A 20,658-nucleotide genomic window follows, 5' to 3' on the forward strand; every position below is an offset into this window, starting at 1 on the left:
CCTCCCACACCCACGCGAACGATAGAACGTGTGTGGCACGTTCAGATTCCTAGCCGCATAATTCCGCGCACATCATTGGCTGCATCTACACGGGTTGCATTTACATAAATGCGACCTTAGCGCGTCAAATCGAGATTCTACTAATTTGATTGATAGCAGCTGGGTAGATAAGGAAGAAGTAGGAAAGCAGGCAGCGTGCAAATGGTCTCCTCTCGATGCGTTTCGCTACGATCACATTCATGTAAACGTAGCCATGAATGCGACCATATTGAACCAAATCGAGATTTGACTATTTTGACCGGTAGGAAATTTTTATTTATTTTATTTATTTATTTATTTATTTGGTAATAATGGGTAGGAAAGGAAAAAGCGGGAAGACAGGGTGCGTGAGCTTGGTCCCTCTTCGATTCGATATTCGACGATCGCATTCATGTAAACGTTGCCACAGTATAATTAATAAAGTCGAACTTCCTAGAGATTGAATTCCTCAGAGAACAATTGTTTTCGGGAAAATCGAACGCCGTTCCCCTCCACACATGATTGAAATGCCACACAGTGCGTAATTCGTATCGCCTGATCCCGGACACTATTGTGTGGTAAAACATAAATAATAAAAAATCGAAGACGGCGAAACACTTTAAAGCTAGCGCCCGAGTTCCCCAGCTGCCATTCTTCGAGCGTTTTTTCTTCTTTTATTATTTGAACTTTTGTTCTTGTGTGTGGTTTGCCCGAGGCTATGTTCCAGATTTCTCAAGTAGACACTGTGAAACCTTCAACTAACTATTGCCTTCATTGTTTCCCTTGAATTACAAACCCTAATTTTTGAAACCATATGTAGCGCATTGTGTAAGACAAGGAAAATCTTGAAATAGATTCGATAATTTTAAATACATTTCACTCCTGAGTTACAAATACCGTCTGCAAATTTTATCTTGCCACATATTGAAGTAGATGCCTTAGAAAAAGATATATCAAGGACACAGCAGAAAACACTTGTACCGCAATACAGCCCAGTTTGTAGTAACTGAATATCACAACATGAACTAAAGAGGAGATATACATTTATATAAATGATAGATACGGATGAAGGGCACATGACACTGCTTTATTTATTGCAGTCGCCGTAGCAGAAGTTGCTTCCTTTGTTATTCAATATTGCACCCCCTTTTCTTAAGGCTATCTTTAATCGTCTGCATTGTGTCACTAAATTCTTGGAGGGTGTTTTTCAGTTTTTGAGAGCAGGAAGTCTGAAAAAGAAAATGCAATTCTGGTTTCAGAGCACTCAGAATACAAATATCAGCGTTCAAATAACTTCGTTTTACTGGTAACCACTTCTTTAATTCCACTGCAATTTTTATGTAATGAAATGCGTGATAAAAGATCCACCTAGATCCACCCATAAGGAGGCACACATATGTGCTTTTAGAGCGGAGATCTTAGGAGCCCGTTTCCGAGTTGAGCGGCGTCGGCGACGCCGTCGGTGTCGCTGTCGCCGTCGGCGTGGGCGTAACCGCGCGCATTGCGATATGGGACGTTTCCCCGTTAATGTTAGCAGGGAAATTTTTCCGCTAAATTTAGCGGGGAAATTTTTTAGCTTTATTTAGTGGGTAATTTTTTCCGTTATATATAGCGAAAAATTTTTCTGCTAAGGTTATAGGGGAAATTTTCCCGTTAAATTTACCGGGGAACTTTTCCCGCTAAATTAAGTGGGAAAGTTTTCCAGTAATATTCGCTAATAAAGTTACCCGCTAAACTTAGCGGAAAAATTTCCCGCAACATTTAGCGGAAAAATTTTCCCACTAAATATAGCGAAAAACTTTCCTCGCTAAATTTAGCGGGGAAATTCACGTCACGTGGCCTCATCACCAATTCAATTTCTCCCTAAATTTAGCGAGGGAAATGACGTCACAACTTCCAGTCACGTCAGCCATGAACAAATTCAGAGGCAGGAGGAGAGGTGGAGGAAAGGAGGAGGAGGAGAAGGAGGAGGAGGTGAGGATGAGGAGGGAAGGTGAATAGAAGAGGAGGAAAGGAGGAGGAGGGGCGTACCCTCCCCTCCTCTTCCTCAAGAGATTGGGCTATTTGGGAGGAGGCTTCGTTTCAAAACTTGCACCATGAAAATATACTTTTATCCTCTTGACTATTTTAATAAAGGTGCCGTGTCACTATTTCTGGGCTTTCAGTAAATAACGCGCAGCATTAGTCTTTGACATTCACAACCTACAAAACATGGGCTAGATTATATCTCATAATGACAGTCACCACAATATATACAAAAATCGGCATTACTTCCTCAAATTACAGACAGAATGAGCGGCCACATGATCTCGTGCAGAATGTTTGCCGCCCAAAGTTCATCACAGCCGTGCACTGGGGTTGGCAACCACATCGCACGTGCTAAGATGCGGACAGTGTTAGGTGTCGGCTGTTCGCGTCGCTGCAGCGATTTTACTCCAATCACCACCCGAAAACTTGTTTACGCATTGATTGTTTTAAGACCAAATCGTGTGCCCCCGCTGAATTCGGGTCCAAACTATGAGCTGCATTTGAATATAGTTATTAAAGATAATCCCGCGACTACGACAACGATACGATATGTGTTACTGCGTCATTATGGTTGACGAGGGGGAAGTTGGAAGAAAAATTCCACACGTATCGTCAAAATTACGCAGCGACAAAGACGCTTCATGGTCAGTTTCAGAGCACAAGTTCCAGTATGTTTGTGTAAAAAGAAACACGTCCCAACCTCAACACGAACAGCACATTCATAAATACTGTACTTTATGTATTGTGTCCCTATATAGTTTTTTCCCTATCGTTCCAAGGTATTTTAAATACTAATATTACTACTTGCAACTTTCCCTAATATTGCTACCACTGCTAATACTCTTTCTTTTATTCCTGCTCCTATTTTTGATAAATATACAATCACCTTTAGTACTTATATCATTATGTAACAAAAATAAGCGAAGACACTTAAGACTGCTTACGTGTAGGAATGCCATAGCATTCCTGCACGTAGCGCATTCCTACAAGCAGCGCGCCACGTCTTCCTTTTTCACACGGCACTCCTGCAGTGACGTCACGCTCCTCACTGCGCAGGCGCGGCACCCCCGCCGGCTCCACGGCTTCCGTGACGACGCATCTGCGTTGGCGTGCTTTTCTTTGTGTTTTATTTTATTTTTTAATTATTTTTTTAGGCGCGTTTGTTTTTCAGCCAATGGGAATTTATGTGCCCGTTTAGCTCAGCTAATTTAAATTTACGTGCGGTTTCGCTCAACCAATTGGTATTTAGGTGTCGTTTTTCGCTGCTACCGACATCAGACAACTCCGGCTTCGTTCCATGGGCAGTTAATACTCTCACAATTATATTTTGATATTCTAATAATTATTGCTGCAAAGCAACAGGGAGGACCAGTCGTAAATATTAAGCAGAAATTCGCCTCATCACCAGGCTGAAAGACTGACGGAATTGCACGTGGCCATTGCCTCCCCATCTACGTCCACCAGTCATCGTTAAGATGGTTGTTTGCATAAACGCAACACTAAGCGGCCTTCAGAATTTTGGCTGGTTCGTGAGTTGTCTGTTCCTTCCAGCCTCTTTAGTAGTCGACGTGATCATGTGGAGTTGGGTATAAAATAAGAGGCGTTTTCGATTCCATGAAACAATTGTCAACAATGTTTGCAGCTGTCGCACGTTAAAATTATTTTGTGCTATATGCCGTCAGTAAAGTGGAATAGGAAAATGTCTGATTATTCTGAATTTATATAACAAAGATGACTGACTACGTCTTTCCCAGGGGATTTGATGGAATGACGCATGGTCTTGCAACTGTAAAACATGGTTCGCGTACTAGCTCTGCACACAATAAGCAGAGAGACAATAAACAGTTTTAGTGGACCGTACGCTATAGCTTTGCGTACGCAAGGAGATTGCGGGTCCTGAGTGCGCATGCGCAGAACGGAATAGAAGGGCTGGCGTATTGCGTACGCACGCAACGCTGGTGATTTTGCGTTGCTGGCTAGCGGGCCTTGCGGGACGCTCTCGTGAGATCTCGGACCCAACGAGAGCGCCAGTTTCAAGATGGCGGTTGCCTCGACTGGCGCAGCAAGGGCGACGTGGTGTTTTCGAAGTTCTGTGTTACGTGAAATTGCGTGGGGTTCAGCTCGGCGATTCTTCCTGGGACTTACCGCTGTCGAATCAGATCGCCCTATAGCTGAAGGAGTGCACAGTGGAAATGTTCGCCGCTCGCAGTGTGCTTCGACGCTGCGATCTGCTCATCGCTAAGCCTATTCCCACAGTTCATCGCCGATGGACGAACGACTCTAAAAGAAATCGCCGAAGTCCTCGCTATGCACTGGATATTAGGGTCATGAATTTCATTTCGCGATAGCATTGATAAAAGGTGCCGTTTCCACGGGACGACTGACGGAGGCTCCGTGATCGAATTTGGCTAGGCACTCGTATTCGTGGCCTCTGTACCCCGCAGAAAAGCGCGCTTGACGAGGCATCCGTGGCTTGGTTTAATCTTAAATAAAATGATTGGACACTTTTTCTTTTTCAATATTTCTTTCCAGGAGCATGGTTGCGCTATAATCACCCGGAATTCTACGACTCTAGCAAATTTTACCAAGATCATGCGCGGTGTTCAGTCGAAAACGTAACGCACAACTAAATTCGGTCCAAGCAGGTCATTTTTAGCTTACGCTATTGCGTATTGCGTACGTAAGCTCCAGCAACGCTATACTAAAGCTGTCTAATAAGTACCACTTTTCTCATGTCTGAACAACAGAAATTGAACGATAAATATTTGTTTCAAATATATCGAAAAAAGGCAGCTGCCATAAAACTGACACCGGTAAAACAAACAAAACGACAAAAGCGCGAAGGCAGTGAGAACATTTTCTCGTGACTTACCATTGTTGCACCGCGGGGCCAAACTGACTCCGGCAACTTCACCCTCTTGGTACCATCATCGCATCCGAGCTCGCCCGTGTCAGAATGCATAATATGAAAATACTGCAATGCGCCGACATATAATGTCACAAATAAGAATGAAAATAAAGCTATCTCCTATAAAAAACAAACTGTTACTAATGCTGTATACAAAAGCTGGCGCCACCGTTGACACACACGCGCGTTAGAAAATAAAGAAGTGCAATGCACGGGGGCGCCGGTGGCGCGAGCAGTTCAGCATGCGCCTGGAACACCATCGGACGTGGCCTGTCTCGGTCTTTATTACTACCTCGTAACAACAGGCGACGAAGGGGAATTCACGTATTTAACCTGCTTGCAAGATGCTGAAGTACGGTACACTGGAGCCTTTCGACCCCGAAAGTCAAGTCTTGCAAGAGTATCTGGAACGAATGGAACAGTTCTTCGCAGCAAATGAAGTCCCAGCCATCAAACTTCCTGTGCTGTTGTTGGTCGCGGACGTATTCCACGCTGCGAAGTATGTTCGCACCAATGAAGCTGACGGAAGCGACATTGGAGGCCAGCCTACAAACGCTGAGCTACCATTATTCGCCGAAACCGTCTGTCATGGTGAGCCGTTCGAAGTTTGATAGCCGAGTACGACTAAGAGCAACAATCGATCAGTGACTACGTAGCCTCACTTAAGATCGGAACATTGCGAGTTCGGCACATTCCTCAATGACCTCCTACGAGACAGAATTGTTTGCGGCATTAATGACGGACAAATAAAAACTCGTCTGCTTGAAGAGCACCATCCAACGTTGGAGCTCGTGGTTGTTAGGATTGCACAAGCTATGGAATCCGCAAAGCGTGACGTAACCGAGCTAGGCGAAGCCGCGGCATCTTCATCAGCGAGTATCAACGCTGTTCAAGTTCCTCAGAAGAAGCACGTGAGCTGCTATCGTTGTGGTGATTGTCACTTTGCAACGGAGTGCCCGCACATCCGGGACATCTGCAACCATTGCAAGAAAAAAGGACACATAGCCAATGTCTGCACAACGAAAAGCGCAAGCTCTAGCCAACGTGCGTCTGCAACAAAGCAGAAGGGAGGACAAGAGTGACTTAAGTAAGCGAGCTCCAGTACACGTCGTTCAACATCCAGAACGCTAAGAGGTTTCGTTTGACCCTTCTAAAAAGTCCAATCTCTTCGTAGTTGAGCTGGAACTTCAAGGTAAGCCAATAAAAATGGAGCTCAATACCGGGGCAAGTGTCTCTCTATCAAAGGAGAGACTACATTCCACCAGGAATTTGCTAACCTTCCCTGCGAGCCTTCGAAGGTCCGTCTGAGAAGTTACACCGAAGACTAGAAACCTGTGGTCGGGAAAGTCACCGTGACTGCGAAATTCAAGGACCACCACTTCGAGCTTCCACTATTGGTGGCTGAAGGCGATACTCATACGCTGTTGTAACGTGATTGGATGGAAGCATTGAACATGACTGTATTCCACGTTTCAGATATCTACTTCGTCAACCCTGTCCAGCAGCTCATAGATCAGCACACCACTCTCTTTTCTGACGAACCAGGAACATTCCAAGGAGTCTCGGTGAACTATCAGTTCGATAAGGCGCCAAACCACGGTTCTTCAAGGCACGAAGTGTCCCATTTTCCTTGCTCGACAAAGTATTGGAAGAACTCCAGACATTAGAGTGAGAGGACATGCTTGAACTCGTGAAGTCTTCCGACTGGGCAGCACCGATCGTCCCTGTCACTAAGAAAGACGGTCACATTCGCATAGGCGCAGATTATGAAGTGACTGTAAATCCTGTTGCAATCCTAGACCAGTATCCCACTCCAAGAGTCGAAGAGTTGTTGCCGAAGCCTTCAGAAGGCTTCAAATTCACCAAGCTTGACTTGAAGGACGCTTACCAGCAGTTGGTCATCGATCCAACTTCACGGAAATACACCACAATCAACACTCCCAAAGGACTTTTTGTGTAAAAGAGGTTACCATTTGGAATATTTTCGGCCCCATCAATCTTTCAGGGAGAGATGGAAACCCTGCTCCAAGGTCTCAACCATGGCGTCGTCTATTTTGATGAAATTCTGGTGACGGTAACGGATGACAAGGACCATCTCAGCAACCTCGATAAGGTATTCCAGCGAATTTCAGACAGAGGAATCAAGCTGAAATTCACCAAGTGCAAATTTATGATGGACGCTGTCGAATACCTGGGCCACATCATCGACGCAGAAGGGCTGCACCCTGCTCCAGGCAAAGTCGAAGCAGTCCTCAAGGCTCCTGCACCAAGCAACGTCAAGAAACTGCAGAGTTTCCTCGGCTTGGTTGACTACTACAGGAAGTTAATCCCGAGCCTATCTTCTGTTCTACATCCCTTGCATCACCTACTAATAAGTAGGCCACCATGGTGCTGGAAAAATGAACAAAAAACTTCCTTCACTGAAACAAAAAAACTTCTGACTTCGGCCAGCGTGTTGGTCTATTGCAACCCAAAGGAGGAACTTACACTTACTTGTGGCGTGTCCCCATTTGGTCTGGAAGCTGTTCTGGCCCACCGCAATGCCCAAGGTGTGGAACGTCCTATCGCGTTCGCATCCAGGAGCCTACAGCCGGCTGAAAAGAATTACTGCCAACTGGACAGAGAGGCCTTGGCCTTAATCTTCGGCGTAACTAAGTTCCATCAATACCTCTGGGGAAAGCACTTTGAAGCAGTAACAAACCATAAGCCGCTGTTTAGACTTCTTGGCCCAAACAAGGCCATCCCAGAGCGAAGCTCTCCAAGAGTGGTACGTTGGGCCCTCATGTTAGCTGCGTACCATTACACCGTAGTCTATAACCCCGGCAAGGCAATTGGACACGCTGATGGATTGAGCAGATTGTCATGAAAGAGCAAGCACATCACCGTGGAGCCGCCAGCCGACATCTTCATGTTGAAAGGGTGCTGTCGTCAGCCATAGTAGCTCAGGCTTCAAAAAGGGATCCTCTCTTGTCGAGGCTTCATCACATCTTGTTGGAAAGTGGCAACCTCCCTCGGGAGGCCGAATGGATGTCTTACAAAGTTCGAGAGCACGAGCTCAGTCTACAAGAAGACTCCGTGCTCTGTTGAACCAGAGTCGTGATTCCCGCGTCTCTTCGACAGGAAGTCCTGAAGCTCATTCACGGAAGTCACCCGGGCATTGAAAAAATGAAAACTATCGCCCGAAGTCACATATGGTGGCCTAACATCGATGAAGACATCTCAAACAAGGTGAAGTCCTGTGCGACTTGACAGGAACATCAACACCTTGGCCCTTTCCAGAGAAACCGTGGTCAAGACTGCACATTGATTTCGGTGGACCTTTCCAAGGTCATTGCTTCTTGGTCGTCGTTGACAATTTCTTCAGGTGAATTAAAGCCATGCCTGTGTCTTCTCCATCTTCAGAAGCAACTATAAACTGCTTAAGGACCATTTTTTCAACTCATGGATCATTGTATCTGACAACAAAACAGCTTTCACGGGTGCGAAATTCCTGGAGTTCCTCAGAAGGAATCATATTCGAGGTGTCAAGGTACCGACGTACCATCCCGCATCAAACGGTGCTGCTGAACGCGTAGCTCAGTTAATAAAAAAGAAGTTGAAGAATGCTAACCCGGCGACTTTCAGAGCAAGATCGCCAGGTTACTTTTTCAGTACCGAACAACACCTCATGACCTGACAGGTCGATCTCCTGCAGAACTACTCATGGGATGGGTGCTGAGAACCCCTCAAAGCGCTGCGTCCGGACCTTCAGAAAAATGTTGTAGTAAAACAACTGAAGCAGAAGCTGCATCAGGAAAAAGGAGCACGTCGTACCTTATTGCCGACACCTGACTCCAGCGTCATTGTGAAGAATTTTAGGCCATGGTTCAGCGTGGTTGCCAGCCACTGTTATCAGACCAACAATTGTTCATCGTCCATCGAAGTACAACTGGAAGACAGAACCAACTGGCACAGACACGGCGACCATATCAGACTCGACGACAGGTTCCCACCGGTCACGCCTGAGTTGCCAGAACGAAATGCACTCAGTTCGTTCGCTGAACAACCAGCAGCCAAGGCAGGAAAAATGGGGCAGGTAGATGAACCCCCAGGGGCTCGAGCATCAATGCCACCGCCGTTGTCTCCTCAAAAACTTGTCGAGAGATCGATCGCTACAAAAGACTTTCCAGTTCTGCGCAAATCAACGCGCACAAGAAAACCAGTGCATCGTTATCCTCCCAGAACAACGATCTCGGAGGAAGGAGTGTTACGATTGCCGCATACAAAAGCTGGCGCCATCGTTGACACACACACGCTTTAGAAAATAAAGCAGTGCAATGCACGGGCGCCGCTGGCGCGAGCAGTTAACAGCATGCGCCTGGGACAACAGCGGACGTGGCCTGTCTGGGTCTTTATTCCTGCCTCGTAACACAAACAAACAAAACAATACGAAAGTTGAAAAGGTGAATTTAAAGGCCTGCCCTCAACCAGAGAAAAGGAACCCGGCCTTCACTTTCTTCCTCGCAAACCCTCCCATAACATAAAGGGAGAAAATCACCTCTCGGTTTCTCCTCGACATGTTACGACTTGTTTTTTGTCCGCCTGATTGGTATTTTTTTGCGAATGTGGGGTGGGTACAATGAAAGCTTAAAAGTAACCCCAAACAAAATAAAATTTACTATTTTTTTTTTTTTGCTGTGCCTTTACAAAGCGCAAACCACTAAGAAGAGAAGAAGAGGAAAGGACAGAGTGCTTTGTTAAATCATTGTCTAGATGTTCAACCAACTAGCGCACCAGTTGATCTTGAGTCAAAACGACGCCGAGCTGTGATTGGCTTTGATTGAAAGGATAGTGCCATAGTAGGTACACCTCAATGCTAGATGCCTTGAAGTCTACCCTCTGTATTTTTTCAATCAGCCAATAAGAGCTCGACGTTCTGACGTCATCGAAACCCGTGTGCAAAAAGTAGACGAACCTTCGGTTTGCATTGTTCGAACGCTCACATTTGTTAAATATCATGAACGAGTCCTGTCGCGGAGGTCGTTAATCACTCCATTTAGGGGCGAGAAATATGAATGGCTTTCGGCTATCTTTTCTTGCAAACATATTTTCGACAGCTAAGCGCATTTTCAATTGAAACAACTGAACGGGCGGCGGCGTTTAACCTCATCATAAAAAAAACAAAAAAACATTCTAGTAGCATTCGCTTTGACGCGCACGTACCCCCAAATAGTTCATAGTCTTGACGTAGAACTACGTCTTTCTCCGCGCTTGAAAACGGGTGCAAAGTTGGGAGATCGATGCCAAAGAAACATGATCACGGAAGTGACGTCACACAGATAACACCGGCCTCCTAATGCGTAGTAGGTATGCGCAGTAAACAATTTTAGCTCATTTACTTGCTCCTTTACATTCGCCCTCTCTTCGAAGGAACTCACGACCTTGACATCGCCCTTGACGTCATCCTAGAGGTCGTCCTTGAGGTCGTTTTAGTGGTCCTTCTTGACGTCCTTTTTGACATCGTCCTCTGGGACGTCCTCCTTCAGGTCGTTCTTAAGGTAACCCTAGAGGTCGTTATAGACGTCGTCCTAGACGCCGTCCTTGAAATTGCCCTGGAACTCTTCCTAGATGTCGTTTTTGATGTCGTCCTCTAGGACGTCGTCCTCACCATAGTCTTAGACGTTGTTCTCGAGGTTGTCCTAGACAAATCCGATCGCAATTCATACACAATCAACAACAGAGGTTTTTGAATCAATTTCTTATCTGCTGGCTTGCTCGTTTGCCAGCTTTAACGCGGCGCGCTCCTTCCTGTCTGACTGAAACGGTGGTAGACCGGCTCCGGCACTCGTGATTTCATAACCTCCGCTCAGCGCTCTAGACAGCGGCCGAGCTCGCGTCCTCGGTGGCACAGGAAATTCACGCGACTCTCAAGCGCGAACCCCCCCGCCCCCCTCTCATTTTTTGTGCCACCCGCATGTAGTTATACGGAAATTTGTGCAACATGATACACCTATGCACCTTTTTTTTTTACTGTGAAAATGTGCTTTCTAAATTTACACAGAAAAATACAAAACTGTGAAACTAAACAAGTAACGGCAAAAGGCGGGAACCTAGCCGCTAGCAATATTTGATATTGCGCCTATCGAAATCAACAGTCGACTCGATTAGGGTCAGCAGGGACAGCGGTGAGAGACTAGCCCCCAACCCAGTGAGTGGGCTCAAAAAAGGTTATCTTTTCTTGTGGCCGCGTGCTTCGTGGAAAGATGTATACACCGGCACGTGGCCTGACGTCCCGCAGCTGAGGTGGCGCTGCTGTTGACGCAGCGCACGAGCAGATGTATAACTTGACGCTTGTCTGGTTCCTGTGCACACGCAGTGCCCACGCCACGCGCCGACCTGTTTGTCAGCGGTGTGCCGGTGAGACCTCTTTACAAACAAGTTAGCTTTTGCCCAAAACAATGGTGGGGACTGCGCGTGTGCTGGAACCAGATCCGCGTCAGTCTCTGCGGATGTGCTGTTACGATAGCAGCGCTACCACAGCTGCGTGATGTCATAGCCGAATATTGGGGTATAGGAAAGGGCCATTAGTGTGTGATTTGATCAGGGACGTTGGCAGTCGTCAAGCACACAGTAGAGCTTCGTGAGATTTCGCCAGGTGTTAAATAACCTGGGAATGGGGGATATTACGCTAGTGAAGGAACAAGCGTCACCTTAGCGCAAAGAAACGAATGAGCACCAGAAACCTTAGGTACCCTTCGTTTTAAGAATTGTAAAATATTTTTACGCAAGGTAAAGATTCCAAAATAAAACCCTTCAAGCTTTTTAGGTTCAGGAATTTCCCCCTCTTGAATACCTACCACTTTTGAGCTTGTCTAATTACTCGCTCCACCTGACACCAGTAGAAATTACGATATGGAAAGACCGCCGTGTATTTTTTCGCTTTATGTGCCCCCGTGTTCACGCGACGTGTCACTAACTTCGTAAATTGGTTAGTGTTTCTAAAAATACTACGGGTTTTCATGCTAAACGCCGGGTTTTAGTAAAAATGGTAATAAATAATTAGTCTTTGCGCTATAAAAAAATAGAAAGACCCTTTAGAATATTTGGAAATATATTTGTTTTTAATTGTTCGCAAGACTTACAGAATGTCCAAAAAGTTCGCAATATATATTTGCTCCTCCACGAAGAGCATGGAAGCAATCCATTGAGGAAGGCGTAGACCCCTCTGAAAAAAAAATTGAAGGTACACTTAGGCGAGGAGATTATTGTGAGTTTTAGTATTACGTATACGAGCAAACGCAAGCACTGACAGTAATTTCTGGAGAAGGGGAACAAGGGTGAAAAAGGGCAAACACAAATCTCAAAACACAGTTTGGAGATTGTGTTTATCCTCTGTCCCCTTGTTCCCCTTCTCAAGTGATTGTTATCGTTATTCTTGTCCAGCTCGCTTGCAGATTTGTAATAATTTCATTATCATAGCATGCACTTTTGCGTTCGCGTCAACATTGCGTAAAAGGCGGGTACATTGCTAGTATTGCAGCCACAAGTTCGCCCAAATAAACACTGATATTAAGTTTTACCTTTGTCAAGCATTTTTATTCCCAACAATAATCATTTCCAGTTATTCAGTTAAACATTTTACTGTCAGACTTGCACAAAATATCCGATGATGTCGATAAACATCATCATTCGTTATTTTTAGCACTACACATTAGGTGCATATTTAGCAACTGATTCCTCAATCCCCTCTACAGCTTCCAAGAACGCAAACACCCGGGGTTTTGTAACAGCTGGATTTGCGACATCAAGATAATCCAATTCCTTGAACGCATGTATAGACGAAACATTTTCTGTTCAACAGTGCAGCCTGTGTGAGGCTCTTAAAGGTGCCTTGAGGAGGTTTCTGAGATCGTCTAAATATGGCAATAACTCACTCTGCTGGCCGTAAACATCCTAGAAATCCGTCAATCATTACGATACGCGTCCGATTTCCCTATTAAAAATGCAATCAAAAATCGCAACACACCCAGGTCGTCTTCGGAAATGGGAGGTACATGTTCCGAAACAAGAAGCACTGTCAGCCAATGGCAAGCGAAGGATCCTGGCGAATACCGACCGGTGGAACCGCGGAGTGATATCTCGAATGCGTGCGGCTGACGACCGGACACTTCACTACCGCGGAAGACACGAAAAAAAAAAAATAGTGCCCTGTGTTTGATACGATTATTGCAACATTATATTCCGTCTCTGCGAAAACCTAACATTTTTCGAATACTCTTTTACCTGCTTCTATTATCTACAAAAGCATACACATTTTGTAGTAACAGCGGTTGCAATCTTAACTAAATGTCGCGTTTTTTTTTTTTTTTTTTTGTCACATGTCCTGGCTGTCGGAACGATGCTCCTCCCATCGCCGGGGATGACTTCAGTGTGTTCAATTATAGCTTTTTTTAATAGAGAAATCGGCTGCGCGTCGCTATGATTTATGAATTTTTAGAATGCTTTGAGCCCGCACCGTGAGTTATCGCGGTATCTAGGCGATTTCAGAAACCTTTTAAGGGCACCTATAAAAGATATGCGATGTAGTGACTTCCTTTTGGTCAGGTTTGTATGAACACTATTTGTTATACCCTCTTCAGACACCTGATATTCTAAAGCATTGTAGCAATATCAAATGACGTTCAGAGGGCAGCGGTGGCATTCAATGACAGGTGTTTCTTAAAGAAGTAAACCTGGCAAAATATATTTCGAAAGAAAGCAGAAGAAAATGTTATATTCGTTAAATAACTATATCTTTATACTACTTACCTTCTTGAGATGCCAGTAGGATAGGCACCACGGCGAAAAGTACGAGCAGCATGTTGCATATATCGCGAAACATAATCGCAGTCCAACGGGAACGTCCTCCTAAAAGAGAAAAATTAATATGAATATAGCCTCGAAACTCGACAGCGCCATCTTTTTCTCGGAAAGTAGAGTCAACGTGGTTAAAGCAGAGCTCCTGCGAAATATTAATGGTCATCGTTATTTTATCAAGCATTCAGCGTGCACTAAATATTTTCCCCTGAATAAGTCTATGAAATATCCCACAAAAAATATTTATTTTCTTTTGAGAAAACAATTTTTGAAGTTTACGCATCTGCATCACGATCTTCCGCTCTACTGGCAACACTGAGCAGTGGCGGCAATAATTTTCACGTCAAATGTTGTATCCAAGAGCGGATCCTTTGCCCTCGTTGTACGTTGTAGTAATCCGAAGTTTGCGACAAGACAGTGGCGCCGCGGTGCAACTCCTCGCAGAGGCATTTGGTGTTTAACGCGACCAGACTGGCATATGCATTCTGTGTAGCAGCTAACCTTAGTTTCTAAGATTGGCTTACCTTAGCACAGCGCTACGTTCAGGACCGCACTCGGCGCTAACTCTTTTTACGCGAGACTTCGAACTCGAGAACACAGATCCCCTCCATGCGCCGGCAAAAACCGTCGCGATCATCTCAATTCCAGCACGTCTACTCAATCCTCCGGCAAGCGAGGAACAATATGTTATTAAAAGGAGCGAAAAACGCTTCTCACGTAAATTTCATCAATTATTGGCCCTGATGAACGCCGTCTCGTAGGGATTTCCAGACTGCAGAAAACACGAACGCTTTTCTAAGGCATATTCCAGAGCAGGTAAAAGAGAAACATGGCGTCGTGTTGCCGCCGTTGGCGTTTACAACTGCGGGACGCACAAATGAACCCGAGTTCCGAGCAACTCCTGCGGGTCGAATGAAGTAAAAACACAAGCCGAGAATGCGGGATTAGGGTAGGTTTTAGAACTTCAAGGTGTGGCACTTTCACTCCGGAGCGAGATCGAGAAACACGGCCGCGGGAAGGCGCAGACGCGGCTAAGATGGTGCGGGCAGAGCTCCCGAGCGGGAACAGCCTCATTAAACGCGGACGCTGACGTTCATGGCGCGCTCAAAGAAACGGCAATGTTGTGCTTCAGGAAGAGCTGGTGAAATCTGAATTCTCCTTTCACATTTGTTCTCTCTACTTCTAAAGTTCGAAGTTGACAATGGGTTCTGTTCCTTCCCGTGTTGGCAACATCCGGGTTTACGTTCGGTCTGTACCCGATTCTAGAGGCTTCGACAAATGAACCTTACTGTTTTCTTTGGGTGAAGGACATTCCCAGCAGTAGAGTTCGACTGACGTGTTCCGGGATAAACGTTGCTATGCCCTCATACTGTTAAGTTGTTTTTCGGGTTGCCCACCTGCCCTTGTCGCAACAAACGGTTATTCAGGTTAGAAATAAAATAAGACTGTATCCAAGTTCTTGTGCACGTTACTCGTCGAAAGTAAAGAAATACCGTTACTCGTTACTTGGCCTTAAGAGCAGCTAAGTAGGTTACTCGTTCCTTTTCTAAAAAAAGTGACTAAATAGGTTACTTGTTACCAAAAACAAGTAACTAGGTAGAACTCGTTACTAGTAACGCATTGTGTACATTTCTGGACCAAACACCCGAGAAAACAGGTAAAAAACGAAAAAAAAAAGGCTGAGATGTCTGAACTATCTGTCGGCCTTTTTACCTGAATTATCGGGCTTCTTATCATGACTAAATATACACCAGCTCGCCTGCGCACTTGCATTCAGTTCATTAACATATGTTGACTTTTTATTTCCTCAGCTATCCGAGAGAACCCCCTAAAAAGATATATGGTGCGTGAGTACGCAATTGATATTCCTAATTAATATATATAATTAGGTTTTTTAATTATTGGAAAGGTCCAAACTATCCCCCTAAATACCAAAAATAAGATAACAACGTCGCTAAAAAAAAAAAAAAAAAACATCGACAGCAATCCGTTTTTTACACAAAGGGTGTTATGAATACAATTTCACGAGCACATATTGAAATCTAGGCGCCTCTAAGAGCGCGGCATTGCGACAAACACTAAAACAAAAGCGTTGCAATGTCGAGGAGAAGTTACCTAAGGCTTTCCTGCTTCAAGAATCTTGAAGTGGCGATTGCCAGTCTGAGGTGTCGAAAGTTTGCTGGCTTATTTATATCCCTGGTTGTAGGCGTGTGCCTCGCAACGTGTGATTACGTGAGCATTTCCTCGCCAATCGTAGCTTCGGATGCAGGTGGTAGGAGACAAAGACGGCACCTGTAAACTTGACCCTTCCACTCAATTCGAAGATCATTTTGCCGCCCTTGAAAAAGAAACAATACAGCAAAGAATGTGCGTCTAAACATATACGTATATATATATACTTTTGTTTTTTTGCCGCATCTTTTATTTTCTTCAATTTTGCAACCGCGTTTGGTTTTTCAAATATTTTTCGTAAGAAGAGTACGATACACCTCTGAAAGATCATATTTTACGCTGTCGGCACAATCTAGAGTCGCGGCGCAGAGTATGCAGGGATTTGTCTTACAGAACTGTTAGGTAACTGCAGAGAGGCCCAGGGTAGTCTTCAAGATAACGCAGGGCAGTCTATAGACTTTTTCTGTGTACTCTCGTCTCCAGCCACCTAATAGGCGTATCCGGTATGGGCGACGAAAAAATAATCCAACGTTTCAACCTGCAAATAGTAAAAAAATAAAGGGGAGGCAAAACGACAAAGTGTGACGTTTACGCTTATATCCTAAATGCCTTCTATTGGCGTGGCGACGGCAAAACAATGTTTTCGCCCATACTGGAAGTGACGTCAATTCAAGATGGAGGCGCACTTGCAGAAAAGGTCTATACTTCGTTTCAGCTTCGGTCCGAGCGCGGCCGATGTTATGAGCCGAAGGGCCAATCAAAGAGCGCAATAAGCGCAGCGTCATGGTGCGCTCTCTGCGCTTGATAGGACTAGCCGGCGGAGGAACGCGCACAGAGAGGCGGCGAATACCGGCCGGTCCTATCAACTGCAGAGAGCACGCCATGACGTTGTGCCTCTTTCGCTGTTTGATTGGCCCTTCGGCTAATAACATCGGCCGCGCTCGGACCGAAGCTGAAACGAAGTATAGTGTGTTCCCCTTCGAGTTCCATTACAGCCGTCGACGCTGCGATCATATGTACCCGATCACACAGCGCCGAAAGTGCATCGTCACGGCGCCTATCGTTCTTGCGCGTTTGTTATAAACGACAAGACCAATCACGCGGAGTGAATGCCGCCCCGATGCTGCGCTTATTTCGGTGCGAGATTGATTTGCCCGCTGACAGCAGATCCACGAAAACAACGAGAGCAGTGATCGTGCGATTTTGGCATTGCTCGATTGGCCTCAAAATCGTACCATCGGCTGCAGTCGGACCTTAAATGAAATGGAGTATAGGGTGTTTTCACTTGACGTCAATCCGCCATTTCGTTGTTAGTTTCCTTTATCAAACAAATTTACTAATTAGAAGGATTACGTCGCAACCTGTTGAGGGGATGTCAGCGTGGTAAGATAAGCTTCTATGCTGCACGCATATGAGGGATCATGTATGTCCTTGGAATGCTCGCCTTTAGTACACGCCAGACAGCTCACAAAAAAAAAAAAAATATGGTAAACGAAATCACGTGAGTGAAACCACCATATTCGCAACTCCAACGCCCTATAGATGGCTGGGCGGTATAGTTCCGAGATGGCGGAAGAGACGGGGATAGATTCTCTGGGATTTCCCGTGCGCGGGTTCGCTGACGCTCGTAACCGCGCTAAAAGTAATTCCTTTGTCTAGAAATGCGAAGCGTTCAGAAGAGGAGCATAAAACGAGAATGTTGACATTCAAAAGTTGCGAAAACCTCACCTTGCGAAGCTTTGTGGAGGGCGATCGCGTTCTAGGTACCGGCCACGTAACTGTTTGAGGTCAAATGTTTTTGAAGGTGAAGAAGACATCGTGGTGTTCTCGCTTTGTTTGGTCAATAGTGCTCTAAAAGTTGAGCCGCGCACGGTAACCGTCAAATCTCCGGAAGAGCAGCGTTCACAGTTCTGATGTCTTCGTGTCACAGGCTTACAACTCGATACTTATCGTCGTGGTTTTAGTATTGCAACACGTGATTCAACTGCGCCTTCGTTATTGATAGGAAGTTATGGGATAGCGTGGGGACCCCTGGATACCGTACGTAGCAGCATTGCAACCGGAAGCTCGCGCTGCATTTTTTGAGCATAATTTTCAACGCGCGCCGGGTGCGTTGCCGTACTCACGGTAGCCTAAGGTAACGCTAAACTAAAAATGCCTATTACCATCATCGGCGTGCTTAGGGGTTTTATTTATTGCTCTATCGAAAAGAAAACTTTTAATATACCGTACTATTGTGTACCGTGATATTTGTAACGTCGCGGCCCGCCTCGCCAAATCTGCCCGTTCTAAGCTCGCGTCACGAACGGCTCTCTAACGCGGACGCGCTTAAAAATCTTTGTGCATTTCCCTATTTGCCTTTACAATTACCTGAAAACAAATATGCGTATTCTATCGTTGGAAAGTGCTTGGAGCAAAGGGTCATGTTCCTTTTGACGGCCTTAGAACGCAAACCCATTCCCGATTTCTATTGCTCGATATACCGATGCGCGATCAGTTTTATCCTGCACTTACGGCAAGTAATAGACTTCTCGTAGACCGCACGCTAGAGGTCTACACTATAAGCGGGAGCGTTTGCCGTCCCGTTGAGTACAGATTGGGCTGGCGACCACAAGACCAGAAATCCGCAACGTATGCGACATACGAAAAGTTCCTAATGAAATTAGACATCTGGGTTCCTTCGGGCAGCGCCACTGCGAGGCGGAACACAAGAATTCCTATTTTAACGCGCCCACTTTTTTGTTAAAACTGCATCACGCACAAAGATGGCGACCAGAACCATGCAATGACAGCAGCACCAAGGCACCAAGGCCGACAGTTGCTGCCAGCGTCTCCGCGCCGCCACTGCCGTCGCCCCCGTTCCACTGGTACTTCGTTCGTCCGCGAGAGGGCGAGCAGAGGGCTGGACTTGCTAATAGTGAGCTATACACTGCCAACCAGTTTTGTGCTGCTGCCCCAAGGCCCCAAGCAGTGAGCATTATCGCGAAGGGGAACAATTTGAGCTTCCCAAGAATAGGGTAGAAACGATCCCTGGGTCTGTTTACTCAGCCAGATAACTGATTCGATAAAGACATTTAGGACTGATGATGTGTAAGAATGCGAAAGCAGTCCAACGCCCAGCGCATTCCTACAAGCAGCGCGTCACGTCTTCGTTTTTCACATGGCACTCCGGCGGCGACATCACACTCCCTCACAGCGCATGCGCGGCACCCCCGCCGGCTCCACGGCTTCCGGGATGATGCATCTGGGTTGCTTTTATTTCCTTTGCTTTTTATTTCTGAGGCGCGTCCCCTTTGACATTGAGTGGCCCCACCAGCTTCCGTGATGAGGCATCTGATATGACGCGTCGCAGCCAATGCGAATTTACTGCTCGTTTCGCTGCTACAGACAATGCCGGCTTCGCTTCATGCGAACGTTAATGCTTTCGCGTTAAGCATCATTTGTTTCACCTACGCGGTACCTAAACGAATGCCGCGAAGGCCTGCTGGCTAGGCTCGTAAAAGTTGGATTTAGCTCTGGGAAAAGAATGCTAAGTTTCTTGATATATATATGCGAAATATACTTTGTCCCAGTATTGTACACGTTACTAAAAAAAGTAATCGATTACAATTACTATTAGACTTGGCTAAAAAGTATTCGATTAGATTACTTGATTACTCGACGGCAAAAGTAATTGGACATTACTTAAAGAAGTAATCGTTAGTTTTCCGATTACTTTAGTGTGTGAAGAGACACCTTTAGCGCTCGTAACAATGAACTACTTCCAACCTATATTTCACATTTGCACAAGTATTGAAAAAGAAAAACTGGCTCCCTCTTCGTGGTCGTTGCACCTTCACAATGCGGACATAAGCATAGAATTCGTTTGAAGACGTTTAATGATTTGGGCGTTCGCCAATGTGTGTGTGTTTGTGTGTGCGTGTGGGGGGGGGGGAGTGGAGGGGGTTCTAGATCTTGTTAAGCTTGAGCAAAGGTTGTCGCTCAAAGTTTGCGTCTCATTTTATTATTCACATGTGGATGAGCTCGCATGTTATACAAAAGAGCAGCAGCTCCAGGATTTGAAACGGATCATGTGTAGTAACCATTAGCGGAAGAGATCGCCTCGACCACTTCTCAACTCGAAACATTGCTTGTCACAAAGACCACGTAGGGGAGATAGGAAATATATCAACTGCCTTCGTTATATTTTGCATCCGCTTTAGGCATTCTTCGGTTCTGGTTCTCCTACGGGCTGCGAGTAGGTACCCTAAGCAGGATTTTTTTTTTTTTAAATTTCTCTGTGTCTGTGCGTGAGGGGGCTAGTTTGAACGAAGGACTCACAAAGCTACATACTGTTTCCTCAAACTTCGCCCTGAATGGCCTTTGTCATGCACTGTGGCTTCCCTGGGGCTTCCCACTCCCAGTCCCAGCTCGAAAAAAAAAAAACACAAAAAAACGGACATTCCACAGGAACTGTACATAGAAAGAGATTGACCTCGTTTCCTACAGCTCCGCGAAAATCTTTCTTTCTTCCGTTCGAAAAAAAAAAGCACATTTTATTTTTGTCATTTCATTAAAAAAAGGCATGCGCCGGGGGGGGGGGGGGGGGTCCCATGGGACAAATTGTAACGGTTACAAGTAATTTTATTACTTCAAAAAGTAACCAGATTACTCTTGTGATTACTGCCTAATAAAAGTAATCAAGTGATTACAAAATT

At 45.5% G+C, this 20,658-nt stretch overlaps 1 protein-coding gene across 1 annotated transcript; it reads right to left on the bottom strand.

Moving 5' to 3' along the window:
* Window positions 1–1,145: 1,145 nt before the first annotated feature.
* On the bottom strand, window positions 1,146–13,814 carry LOC120848786. Its single transcript, XM_040220812.1, has 4 exons — window positions 13,742–13,814; window positions 12,076–12,158; window positions 4,919–5,020; window positions 1,146–1,247 (listed from the first exon to the last, which is right to left on the bottom strand). Exons 1-4 carry the CDS (start codon window positions 13,812–13,814, stop codon window positions 1,146–1,148), a joined length of 360 nt encoding a protein of 119 aa, XP_040076746.1.
* Window positions 13,815–20,658: the final 6,844 nt, after the last annotated feature.

This window comes from Ixodes scapularis, unplaced genomic scaffold (assembly GCF_016920785.2).
Source record: "Ixodes scapularis isolate PalLabHiFi unplaced genomic scaffold, ASM1692078v2 ptg002746l_1__unscaffolded, whole genome shotgun sequence".
NCBI classification, from domain to species: domain Eukaryota; kingdom Metazoa; phylum Arthropoda; class Arachnida; order Ixodida; family Ixodidae; genus Ixodes; species Ixodes scapularis.

Excerpts from the sequence above, each read along its gene's own strand:
- LOC120848786 (XM_040220812.1), bottom strand. The coding sequence starts at position 13,814 with ATGTTTCGCGATATATGCAACATGCTGCTCGTACTTTTCGCCGTGGTG. Across the intron at positions 12,159-13,741 it reads CCTACTGGCATCTCAAGAAG|AGGGGTCTACGCCTTCCTCA; the intron begins GTAAGTAGTATA and ends TTTTTTTTTCAG. Across the intron at positions 1,248-4,918 it reads GGCCCCGCGGTGCAACAATG|ACTTCCTGCTCTCAAAAACT; the intron begins GTAAGTCACGAG and ends TTTCTTTTTCAG.